Here is a 12781-nt window from a genome sequence, read left to right on the forward strand (position 1 = left end):
CTTCCCGGCTCCCACCTAGGCAGATGCCAAGGTATAACAGCCCGTATAGGGCATAAAATCGTTCGTGCTGGTGCATAAATCATAGTTCTGTATAGTGTGTTCTGTTGGAAGTAATACTTGTAAAAGCAAAATCGGAGGTGTGGGAAAAGTGCCCCAAAAGGGATTTAATGGTGAGGAATAATATGTACTTGGTGCGATAAGAAAGGTCCTACATTAACTTGTAAATGAGTAGAGGAGAGAGGAAAAGTTGATATCTTAAGTGGTGCAAATTGCAGTGAATGTAAAGGAAGCGTTCTCATAACGGGAAGCAGTCTCAAATCTCACATTTGAGACTGGATGTGGCACTTAGTGCCATGGTTTATTAACCACAGTAGTGTTGGATTCTATGGTCCTTGAAGTCTCTTCCAACCCGGTTGATTCTATGATCTGCATTCCTTAGCATTGCTGATAGTTACTGGCTGGAAATGCGATCCGGGGAGGGGTTTATGTGCGTGTGTTCCGGCGGTGCTGCAGCCACGTGGTTATCTCCGCATGCCTTTGTCAGTGCCTGCCTGGGGATGTGTGCGCTAAGCTGTTTCCGGATGGGATTTCAGCTCTCTCTCTCCCGACAGATGCCGGAAGCTGTGCACACTCAAGACCAACCAATGGAGGAGGAGGTGGAGACCTTTGCCTTCCAGGCTGAGATTGCTCAGTTGATGTCTTTGATCATCAACACATTTTACTCCAATAAGGAAATCTTTCTCCGGGAGCTGATTTCCAATTCTTCAGATGTAAGTATCTTAACTCTTACCTGGCTCATGATGATAATACCGTTCTTTTTTAGGAATGCTAAACTTGCTTATGTCTTTTACAGGCTCTGGACAAGATCAGGTATGAGAGCTTGACTGACCCAAGCAAGCTGGATTCTGGCAAAGACCTGAAAATCAACCTGATTCCCAACAAACATGATCGCACCCTGACCATTGTGGATACTGGCATTGGGATGACCAAAGCTGACCTGGTCAACAACCTTGGTACTATTGCCAAGTCTGGCACCAAGGCTTTCATGGAAGCCCTGCAGGCAGGTGCTGATATCTCCATGATTGGTCAGTTTGGTGTTGGCTTCTATTCTGCTTACCTGGTGGCTGAGAAGGTAACTGTGATCACCAAGCACAACGACGATGAGCAGTATGCTTGGGAGTCATCAGCTGGAGGATCCTTCACTGTCAGGCTTGACAATGGTGAGTATTGTTTCTGCTCAGCTACACCTTGTAAAGGTGTGTAGCCTTGGCACCTGTTGTGTGCATGACAAAGGACAAAAGCAGCAGTACTAGTTGACTTGAGCCCTTTCCTTGCCCTTTGATAAGGGAACACCCAAGTGTTGTATAAAGGCTTAAGCTTTCCAAATTTACATGTGGAAATCTCTCAGTAAAGATAATATCTCTTTTCAGTTTACTTGAAACACATACTGGGTGTAGTAAGCTAGAGAAGGTGTTGCTGGGGCTGTTTCTGTACACAGAAGTTTGTATCTCCCAGTGGTGAAGCAGTCATTGATAACAGCACTGCCTTCTTAAAGGATGTGTGTGTTAAAGTCTGCTCTGCTGCAGCAAAGTAAAACTTGTTCTCTTCCTTCTAGGAGAACCTCTGGGCCGTGGAACAAAAGTCATCCTGCATCTTAAAGAGGATCAGACTGAGTACCTGGAAGAGAGGAGAATCAAGGAGATCGTGAAGAAGCATTCTCAGTTCATTGGCTACCCCATTACCCTCTTCGTATGTACCTTTTCTGCAATTCCAGCTAAATACAGCACCTTAACACACATGAATTTGTCATGTAATAAGGAGCAGTCAGTGTGTGGTTTGGTAGTTACAGCTCTTACAGGTGTTCCATGGAGGAAATAAATGTAGTTCTGTAAATTACGAATTATTTAACAAGACTAGGTGAAAATGTACTAGTTATTTCAAGTCAGTGTCTCCAAACAATTCAGTACATTTTGGTGTACTCTTAGGAGCAATTCAGCATAATGAAGTAGAAGTACCACATCCACAAGGAAATAAAATTCTCCTTGAGTCGGCACAAGTCCTTGTTGAGTCTGTGAGGAAAGCTTGACAGCATGTAGTTCATATCTTTGTGAGACCAAAGGTTATCACAGCGTTGTTAATCAGAACACTTGGCAGCTTTCTCAGTTCAACTATTGATCTGTTCTGTAGGTGGAGAAGGAACGTGATAAGGAGGTGAGTGATGATGAGGCTGAGGAAAAGGAAGAGGAAAAAGAAGAGAAGGAGGAAAAGACAGAAGATAAACCAGAGATTGAGGATGTTGGTTCTGATGAAGAAGAAGAGAAGAAGGATGGAGATAAGAAGAAGAAAAAGAAGATCAAGGAGAAGTACATTGATCAGGAAGAACTCAACAAGACCAAGCCCATTTGGACCAGGAACCCCGATGACATAACCAATGAGGAATATGGGGAGTTCTACAAGAGTCTCACTAATGACTGGGAAGACCATCTGGCTGTCAAAGTAAGTTTAGGTCTTCAGGCACAAATACAGTTGCTGTATTTGTGGATATATAAACTAATATACATCACTAAAACTGCAAACTGAGCACTTGATTGTAATCAAATCTGCAGTCAACAAGTACAGATGCCTTACCCAGTTCATTGCTTAGTTGGTACTATGACCAGTGGAAAAAATTCAAAGTAGGTTACAGATAAATGTAAATTGAGTTACTCGGGTTTGTAGCTCAGTGTTGAGAGGGCCTTGGAGCTAAATGGAATGGGTGAAATTGGGTGCCTGTAGTGGGAAGTGTTGCAAGAAAACATTCACATCCTAAATCTCAGTATCTAATACAGGCAAGTGAATGTTTCCTGAACTGGTTTACTGGCCTGGTAACTGCACACAGATCTGTCTGAAGAAAGGGATTGTTCTGACCAGCGTCTTGACTGCTGTGACTTGCTGAAATTTCTGGTGGTCATTGTGTTCAGCACTTGAAAAGCTGTTTAATGGTTGTTCCAGTGGGAGCCACGCAAGTTGACTAAAACTATCCTCTTGCTTTCTCACAGCACTTCTCTGTGGAAGGGCAGTTGGAATTCAGGGCTCTGCTCTTCGTCCCGCGTCGTGCACCCTTCGATCTGTTTGAGAACAGGAAGAAGAAGAACAACATCAAGCTGTACGTACGCAGAGTTTTCATCATGGACAACTGCGAGGAGCTGATCCCCGAATACCTGAGTGAGTAGAGTCCCTAAAAAGTTGCTTAGCTGTTACTAACAGAAAACTGGGAGGGAGGAAAGACTTGACTCTCAGTGCTGATGAGGAAGTATCTGAGCAGTTGAAAGCACTGCTTAGTTGGTGTTACCTAGAACTCTGCAGAAACAAAGGACATAGTAACTCAGGTGGTGCCTGGTGGTGTTTGTGGCTGACCAAGGCAATTCTGTCATTTCCAGATTTCATGAGAGGTGTGGTAGACTCTGAGGATTTGCCTCTGAACATCTCTCGTGAGATGCTGCAGCAGAGCAAGATCCTGAAGGTGATCAGGAAGAACCTGGTCAAGAAGTGCTTAGAACTTTTCACTGAGCTGGCTGAAGACAAGGAGAACTACAAGAAGTTTTATGAGCAGTTCTCCAAGAACATCAAGGTTTGTAGTCTTTTGCTTAATAACACGCCAGTACTAACAGCCACAGATTATTAAACCCGAAGTGTTGAACTACCATGGTTAGTGTTTACCTGAAGGAATCTTTCAGTAATGTGTTTTTTTCCTTCACCTTTGTAGCTTGGCATCCATGAGGACTCCCAGAACCGCAAGAAGCTCTCAGAGCTGCTGAGGTATTACACATCTGCATCTGGTGATGAGATGGTTTCTCTGAAAGATTACTGCACTCGGATGAAGGAGAACCAGAAACATGTCTACTACATCACTGGTGAGTTGGGAACTGTTGGTCTGTAAATGGGGGTACATAAGGTTAGCAGTTGGGGGATTTACAGATCCTGTTACAGGGCTTCCCAGTTTCCTTGCTTGGCAGGAATGGGAAACATTCCTTACCCTGGTGTTCCAGGAGATGCAAATTCACTTGGAAACAAGTGAAGTGCATTAACCAGCTGGGGTGTGAGTTTCATGGCACCACAGATACTGCATAGGCTCTTCAAAAAACAAACAAGCTGCTCCACAAGTCCTGAAGGTCAAATCAGAACTGAGTGTTCTTGTTCCCTGCAGGTGAAACAAAGGATCAGGTGGCCAACTCTGCTTTTGTGGAGCGTCTGCGCAAACATGGCCTGGAGGTGATCTACATGATTGAGCCTATTGATGAGTACTGTGTGCAGCAGCTGAAGGAATTCGAAGGCAAGATCCTGGTTTCTGTAACAAAGGAGGGTTTGGAGCTTCCAGAAGATGAGGAAGAGAAAAAGAAACAGGAGGAGAAGAAAGCAAAGTTTGAAAATCTTTGCAAAATAATGAAAGATATCCTCGAGAAGAAAGTAGAAAAGGTAAGTGTAGGACTAGGGTTGTTGCAACAGGTTTGATGGTCTCAAATGAATTTGTTGAGACAGTGCTCAGAGAAAAATACTGTATTTTCAGAAGAAGGCAGCAATTGCTCTGCAAGCAGCTGTATAGATTATAGATACTGTGTCTAAGTGTAGATACAGTAGAAGTGTCTTAGTTTGATTTTCTGGTGAAGTTGTTCGGGTGGTATTGAAAATCAGATCTATCCCACATGTCTTGGGTCTTTTCCTTGACATGTAGCAAGCATTCTGAACTTAAACCTTGGTTAAATCAGTGAGAAGATTCAAGTGCAGGTGTGGAAATACTTAGATACCAAACTCCTGTTTTGTGTCCTGTTGCAGGTTGTTGTGTCCAATCGTTTAGTCACCTCTCCATGCTGCATTGTCACAAGTACATATGGCTGGACTGCCAACATGGAGAGGATCATGAAAGCTCAGGCACTAAGGGACAACTCCACAATGGGCTACATGGCAGCAAAGAAACACCTGGAGATCAATCCTGACCATTCCATCATCGAAACACTGAGGCAGAAAGCAGAGGCTGATAAGAATGACAAGTCTGTGAAGGATCTTGTCATCTTGCTGTATGAGACAGCACTCCTGTCCTCTGGCTTCAGCTTAGAAGACCCTCAGACACATGCCAACCGCATCTATAGAATGATCAAACTGGGTCTGGGTAAGTGGCACCTCTGTCCTGGCTCCAGTGGACTCTGGTGTGGTCACACTCCCTTGGTGGTGTCCAGAGATCACCTTGGTGTGGGCAAGGGGGAAACCCTTAGGCATTGAAACGTAGAGACAAGGTGTGAGTTGTGTGTTGATGGTCTCTGTGTTCCCTGCACAGGCATTGATGAAGATGACACTGCTGCAGAGGAAGCTAGTCCTGCTGTCACTGAGGAGATGCCCCCCCTTGAAGGAGATGATGACACATCACGCATGGAGGAGGTGGATTAAACCAGTTTACAGGAACTTATGAATGTTTCCTTGGCTAATATGAATAAGTTATATTTTGTATATTATGAATGTTACCTGCCAAAAAAAAAATCTTTGACACTTTGTCTGCATTCCCTCTTTATATTTATTTTCAAAGATGTTATACCTTTATTTTTGTTACATTGCTTTTTCAGCTGATGTGAGATACAAATGCCATTGAGGGAATATTTTCTTTAACACTGTACAACCCTAAACAGGCAAGTAAGGAGTAGTTATTTCTGTCTGGATTAGCTGGTTGCAGGTGGCAGGGTTTTTGACTTATTCTTAATTGCCAGAAATGTGGGAAAGAGGTGACTGAAGATGGGATGACATCAGGATGTTGCAGTTTGTTTAGTGTCCTACAGCTCTTCAACTGTCTATCATACAGTACCTAGTAACTAGGTATCTAGGAGAGCTGAAATTCTTTGGGGAAGCTTTAACCCTTATGCTCCTAACAAGGTCTTGATGTTTAAAGTTGTTTTTTATACTGTTTAAGGATTCTGGATTGCACTCTACCATAGAATAGAATCCACTGTAAATCTCTATTGTGACTTATGCAACTCTGCATGTACAGTTCCATCCTAGAACTGTAAGAATAAAAGTGTTAAGAATTGAGTCGTGTCCTTGACTTGTCTGTTCACAGTGAAAACAAAACCTGCCCTGCCTAGCACTCATGCTTTGGATCCTGAGTCTATAATGGTGTGTGTTTGGCAGTGCCACCAAGGCCTGTGAGGGAGTTGGAGAGAGCCATGAGGTCAGCCTTGAGCCTCTTCTCCAGGTTAAATAAAACCTAATTACATGAAATGTCCAAAATCACATGGGTATCAAAGTCTGCAGAAGAGCTTGATGCTCCCCATGTCAGTGAAAGTCAAATGCACTGCCAGAACATTGGACCTGTTTCCTTGGGCAGTGAGGCAGGAGATACGGCTCCTTTCCATCTCTGCCTGGGGCCTGTGTGAGCCCTGCTTGAACACGAGCATCTCTGGGCCTAGTCAGGAGCTGTTTGTTCAGTTCTACACAGCACAGTCAAGGTGAGATGTCCTTCATGTGTTCCATTACCACCTCCTGCCATGGTAGCACATGCCCACTGTTGCCATAGTCACGATTATGACATCAAAACAGAGGCAGCAAATGGAGCTGCACAGTGAACAAACCTGTGTCCAGCTGTTGACTTAGCAGTTTGGTTGCATGGATGGTTAAGAACAATGATAGGGGGAAATGCTTCCATCTAGGTAGGTGATGCGCTCAAATGTCAAAAGCATCAGGAGGGCTGATCTCACTTTGGTTTAGGTAATTCCTTCAAGGCCTCAACTGGCAAACAACCTCATTTAGTAGTAGTTGCAAAACTAACTAGGCATGTGTGACCTGTGACTAGAATCTATTTTACAAGAGCTTTTAGAATGTAAAACATGGAAAATATCTTCCAGTTAGTACATTGGGTTTGAAAATTTACAGTGCCAAAAGATGCTAAATACTGGTCAATCAGTGAAGTTACAGCTGAAGTCTTTGACTCAGATCTTTACCTCCCTTGAAAACTTAATTTACCTGTTGAAGAATTCAGTTGAAACTTGCAGATTATCTCTGGGATTTCTTGCCCTGAGAACATTGTGTTTTGAGTAGTTTCATGTCACACTGAGCAGTCAGTGTAGATGTTGCACAAAGGACATGATGACAATGGGTTTGGCTTTGCCACAGAGTGCAGAGCTCCTTTCATTTGCCATCTCTTGTCTGAACACACATTTAGGAAGTAAGGACACCATTACAGCAGTGACAGCTTAATGGTTGGACTTGGTGAGCTTAGAGGTGTCCAAACCTGATGATACTATGACTCCCAAAAGTTGTTTTGCTCAGCTACTTGTAGCAGTTCAGTCTTTGTTTCTCACATTTTCTACTCTTGATGGTAGGTGGAAGTGTTGCAGGGCATCACAGTGAATTCAGGCAGGACTGGGTGCCCTAAGAATCACTTCAGGGCTCTTGAATCCTACAGAGGAGCTCGTGGTACAGCCAGTGCTGTGTGGGGCTCACCAGATCATTTCTGCTAAGCAGAAACACACAACAAAGTCCAGCAAAGGGTTAGGTACTGGTATTAAACAGTTACTCCCTATTTGAGCTGTAGGACAGTGGAGCCAACCACTCCGAATATGTGATTCCAACACTTGGCATAGCTTGGGTACTGAATTCAGGATTCCTTGATTCTGCTTTCTCTGCAAGGAACCTCCTTGCTCCATAGGGGTTTTGGATTTTTGAGCCTTAGGAGCTGCAGTGCTGGTGCTCTTGTTGCTCTAGCAAAAGGCTCCCACCACTGTGTGCTGAATTTTGGATAGCAGCATCAAGTGAAAATGGCTTTCATTGTCCTGGAAACTGCAACAGTCAATTGAACCAGATGGGGTTCCAAAAATAACCAGGGAAGGAGCAGAAAAAAATTACATGTGTAAATTCTGTGCTGTGGGGAATGTAGGAGGGAACTGGATGTCTTCATGAAACAAAAATGCATCTAGAATGTGCTGTTGGTATTCCACATGAACATCACAGCATTCATGGCCAATCCTCTGTCTTGCCAATGAAGAATTTTATTCAGGTGTTTTTGCCTCCATTTACTGATAACTATGAACTGTTCGTTCTATCATGTCCTTAATTTGTATTTGGAGGTCTTAATTTGACAGTAGAAGCCTTGGCAGTAGATCATTTCAGGTGTCCTTCTGCCTGTGCATAGATAACCTTTTATCACTGCTTAGTAGTGAGAGTGTCCCAAAGAAAGAGAGACCTGAACATCGGATCTGTGTGTTTTCATTACATACTGCTCTGGTTTGAAGTCAGATTAGATTTCAGGAAAACTTTCTTCACTGTTAGGGTGTTGAGGCACTGGGATATTGCCCAGGCAGGTGGTGGAGTCACCATCCCTGGAGGTGTTTCAGAGGCATCTGGATCTGGTGCTGGAGGATCTGGTTTAGGGGTTCCAGCAGTGACAGGTTAATGGTTGGACTGGATGATCTTAGAGGTCTCCTCCAACCTTGATGGCTCTGTGATTCCATTCCAGTTCGTTTTCAACTTTACCTAGGAAGCATCTGAGTAACTCATACTAGCCAATGAAAAGGCATTTCAGAGAAACATTTTCTTGTAGTAAATTGTATAAAACATAATTTTTTTTTAAGTCAGGAAGACCTGGTGAACAAATGCACCCCAAGCATGGCTGGCCCAAGCAGGAGACGATGTATCAGAGCAGCATTCAGAGCCCTTGCCAGCAGGAGTGTGAAGAGGAGGCGGCGACGTGCGTTCTTTTCTACCAAGGTGCTGTTGTGATGGACAAGAGGAGGGTGCAGGGCAGAAAGTGTTTAGCTACTCACTGCATAGGCTTCTTCCAGTTAAAACCATTAGCCAAGCTTTTCATCATTAGGGGCTTTTAAATGCACAGGTATAGCTTCCAAGCATATTGCACTATGCTTTTTTTTTCTTACCTATTTATGACTGGTTGTAAATGATATTGTTGAGTTGCCTTTCTGTATTAGGAAAAATAAACACAGTCCAGAACAAAAGAAAAAACATTTTTTTTCCTGCAGCGAGGCCTTTTCATGTACTGTCCCACTAGTTTTTCCTGAAGCAGTATTAAAAAAAGCTGTTGACAGGCTTCTGTGGCAAAGTAAAAATTAAACAAGATGATCTTTGTTTAGGTTCTTTGTTAGGAGCTGCAGTGACAGGACGAGGGGCAGTGGGTACAGTACAAACTGGGGAAATTTAGGTTAGATATTAGGAAGACATTTTTCCTGTGAGACACTGTCCCAGGTTGCCCAGGGAGGCTGTGGCTGCCCCAACCCTGGCAGTGTTCACAGCCAGGTTGGCTGAGCCTTGAGCAACCTGCTCTGGTGGGAGGTGTCCCTGCCCAGGGCAGGAGGTTGGGGCTGGATGATCTGTAAGGTCCATTCTAACCCTTAAAAATTCGATGATTCTATGTGTAGAGTGATTTATGAAGTACACTGTCCCAGGTTGCCCAGGGAGGCTGTGGCTGCCCCAACCCTGGCAGTGTTCACAGCCAGGTTGGCTGAGCCTTGAGCAACCTGCTCTGGTGGGAGGTGTCCCTGCCCAGGGCAGGAGGTTGGGGCTGGATGATCTGTAAGGTCCATTCTAACCCTTAAAAATTCGATGATTCTATGTGTAGAGTGATTTATGAAGTGACAATGGTGACAGTCTCTCCTACACAGAGCAACAGGGTTGTGCTCTACTTGCTAAAACACCCTCCAAGCCTTTCTGCTTCACTCTGGGAGACAGGTCTGTGTGCTGGAAGTCTGCCAGAAACCTCCCACCCAGCCACTTCTCAAGGATTCCGTTGGTGGGAGATGGAGCCTGGCAGCACAGACCTCTCCTCACTCATCTGGAGTTATTTTGTGTCAGATTCCAGATACTTACCATAGCTACTCAGAAGACTCAGGGTGCAGCGTCGGCGTCACTCGCCGCAAGCGCCAGAGAAGAGTGAAACCTCTACGGATGCACATCAAGCCAAAGGCAAGAGATTTGGGAGATGTCAGCTATTCAGAAGCTTCTTCACAACTTCCTCTTGCACCTGTAAGCTCTGTCCTGCCAGAGTCCCACAGTGACCTTTGCATGGAAACGGGCAATGATTTTCCAGCAGCAATGGAAATTGCCAGTGAGGAAACAGCTGTTTTTCCATCAGAGGCATCAGATGAACTGTCTCAGAAAACCAGGTTTAGTGCAGAGCCCTGGGTGCTGGAATGCCCTTCACCCATGGAGACTGAGCCTTCAGGATCTGTGGGATTCTGGAGTAGTTTTACAGCTGCTCCACTAGCAGAGCAGACAGTGAGCAAAGAGCAAACATTCCCAGGTCTAGAATGCACTGGTGAAAAATAAAGGGAGAAAACCTTCATGTACCCTTAAGTAGCTATGGTAATAATAATCACATCCACAGTACTTGGTCCTGTCATTAACATAATACGAAATTTCTGAAGTTATCCTGAGTTTCCTCTATGAAGGGGTTGAAGTTGGTAGTGGAATTAAACCTTCAAAATCATTGTTATAGGTAGAGCTTCATGGCATCCTCTGGTAGATCCATGCTGATTCTAGGCAGCCACAACTAAAGGCCTTGCCAATTTTAGATGACCAAGGATGATATCATCCATCTCACTGTTCCAATTGTTGCTGCCTCTCTTAGATCTCAAGGGCTAGTTGATGGGGTTGGGAAGACAAGTTCTCAGGTGGCCAGAAAACCTAGACTCGGGAAATTAGAGCTACCTGGGTCTGGCACTAGGTCTGTGTAGACCAAGGGCACTTTCCAGGAGTGACAAGGAGAGCCAGAGCACTTTGCAGTGGTGAATGATTGCAATGAAAGGCTCAAGTGAACATTGCTGCACCTCTGTGACCCTCTGACCAAACCTCTCGTTCATTCTGCACCCACTGGGTACAGCTGGGAGCTGTCCTGGCTCAGCTATGGCATTGCCTGTGTGCTCTGGAAAGTGGAAACCCAAAATCTTTCTTGGAAATCTGATGTTTGACTGTAATTCTGCTGCCCAGTCCCTGCTGAAATGGGTGAAGACCTTGGCGTGCTCTCACAGGTTTCAGCTGTAAACCCTCACAGACCAACCACCCTCTGGAGCCCAAGACTTTGTTGCTAACAGCTGTTGCCTGTAACTAATCAGTAACTAATTTTGGGCAGGCTACTGTGGGACTAATGACCCCCAGCCATGTGTTTGGATGAAGGATGATGGTTGTTTGTGCTCATTCAGCTCAGCTGGAACTGCAGACACTAACACAGCACTCCTTAGTTCCCACCTCAGTGGTGGGAGACCCTGGGGAATGTATGAGACTTTTGGCAGCTCTGTTCAGTTTTGAAAATGGTGAAGCATCTGAAGAGGGGAAATAACCATCAAATAGTCCTGGGAAGAGAAGGTAAGGGGCTGGAAAAGGAGGTGTCTGAGAAGAAAAGAGATGTAAACAACAGAGTCTAGCTCAGCTGGAGGCAGCAGTGGGGTGGAAGGTGTTTGTGAGCTGCTCTTGGTGCAGCTGCTGTCACTGTCACCTCCACTGGGACTTGTTCCTTGGTGCCTTTTCAGAGTGACAACCCACTGCTGCCTTCGGAGTGAGATGTTTGGTTTACTGAGGGTTTTATACTCCTTTTAAAATCAAAGGAAACCAGTAGCACCTTCTGCATTGTGCAGAAAGATGCAAGAAATCCAGCTAGGGAGGAAACATTGGGAGGAAGAGGAATTTGATTTGGAAAAAGTAAAAATGATTCTTCATTTCCTATTAAAGGGATGCCAAGAAAGGAAATGGAGATGTGGCCTTCAAAGGGTCAAATCAGATCTGCTTTTTGTGGAAAATGGACCTGATTCATAGCTCTCCAGAAATTGAAAAAAGTACTATTCCTGGTATTTAAAACCAGTAAATTGTTTCATTTCTCAGTGAGTGGTGGCAGGTCAGGGTGGCAGTACCCAAATCACATGTGATGGACTGTAAGTGTTTGAGGGATACTTGGAAAGCTTTGTGTGTCCAGACAGGACTGTCCCTCTGACATGTGGGAAGTACCTGCTCTAGCAAAGGGCAGGAAGAAACCTCTGGGAATCCTTTGGCTGCCTCTGGAGGGGAGAGTTGGGTTTGCCTTTGTCTGTCTTCTGTCAGCCTGAGGGTTGTGTGAGTAAAACAGAAACTAATTGAGTGAGGGTGGAGAGAGACATCTCTGACCACTCTTTTACCCTACAGGGAAAACTTCTGCCTAAGATCTAACCTAAATTTCCCTCTTTCAATTTGTCCCCACTGCCCCTTGTCCTGTCCCTGCAGCTCCTAACACAGATCCCTCTGCAGCTTCCCTGGAGCCCCTTCAGCTCCTGGAAGTTGCTCTGAGGTCTCCACACAACCTTCTCTTCTCCAGGCTGAACAACCCCAACTCCCTCAGCCTGTCCTCACAGGGGAGATGCTCCAGTGCTCTTAGCAACTTCGTGGCCTCCTCTGGCCTTGCTGTAACAGTTCCATGTCCTTCTTACCTTGAGGGCACCAGAACTGTGTTCAGTATTCCAGGTGGTTCTGGGCAGAGCAGAGGGGCAGAATCACCTCCTTTGACCTGCTGCCCACACTCCTGTGGCTCAGCCCAGGCCTGGGTTGGTCTCTGGGCTGAGCTCACACTGCAGCTCATGGGGAGTTTCTCATCCCTCATCACCTTCAAGTCTTCCTCTTCTGCTGCTCTCAATTATTTCCCCACCCAACCTGTAGCTGTGCCTGGGATTGCCATGGCCCAGATGTAGGACCTTGCACTACATTCTGTTGTACTACCTGGCCCATTCCTCAGCTTGTCAAGGTCTCTCTAACTAGAGGTCTCACAGTGCTGTGCTGGTTTGTGCAC

The 12781-nt window shown here is 45.1% G+C and overlaps 1 protein-coding gene across 1 annotated transcript; it reads left to right on the forward strand.

Moving 5' to 3' along the window:
- The first annotated feature begins 547 nt into the window (after nucleotides 1-547).
- HSP90AA1 (heat shock protein 90kDa alpha (cytosolic), class A member 1) lies at nucleotides 548-6054 on the forward strand. The gene is made up of 10 exons (XM_009077583.1): nucleotides 548-770; nucleotides 854-1220; nucleotides 1616-1749; nucleotides 2188-2496; nucleotides 3039-3204; nucleotides 3420-3610; nucleotides 3746-3893; nucleotides 4187-4455; nucleotides 4813-5146; nucleotides 5312-6054. Exons 1-10 carry the CDS (start codon nucleotides 558-560, stop codon nucleotides 5419-5421), a joined length of 2241 nt encoding a protein of 746 aa, XP_009075831.1. The 5' UTR covers nucleotides 548-557; the 3' UTR covers nucleotides 5422-6054.
- The last annotated feature ends 6727 nt before the right edge of the window (nucleotides 6055-12781 follow it).

Source organism: Acanthisitta chloris, unplaced genomic scaffold, assembly GCF_000695815.1.
Source record: "Acanthisitta chloris isolate BGI_N310 unplaced genomic scaffold, ASM69581v1 scaffold19096, whole genome shotgun sequence".
Lineage (NCBI taxonomy): Eukaryota > Metazoa > Chordata > Aves > Passeriformes > Acanthisittidae > Acanthisitta > Acanthisitta chloris.

Coding starts and splice junctions, on each gene's coding strand:
- HSP90AA1 (XM_009077583.1), top strand. CDS start 558: ATGTGTGCGCTAAGCTGTTTCCGGATGGGATTTCAGCTCTCTCTCTCC. Junction 771..853: donor TGATTTCCAATTCTTCAGAT/GTAAGTATCTTA, acceptor TGTCTTTTACAG/GCTCTGGACAAGATCAGGTA. Junction 3,205..3,419: donor GCTGATCCCCGAATACCTGA/GTGAGTAGAGTC, acceptor TGTCATTTCCAG/ATTTCATGAGAGGTGTGGTA.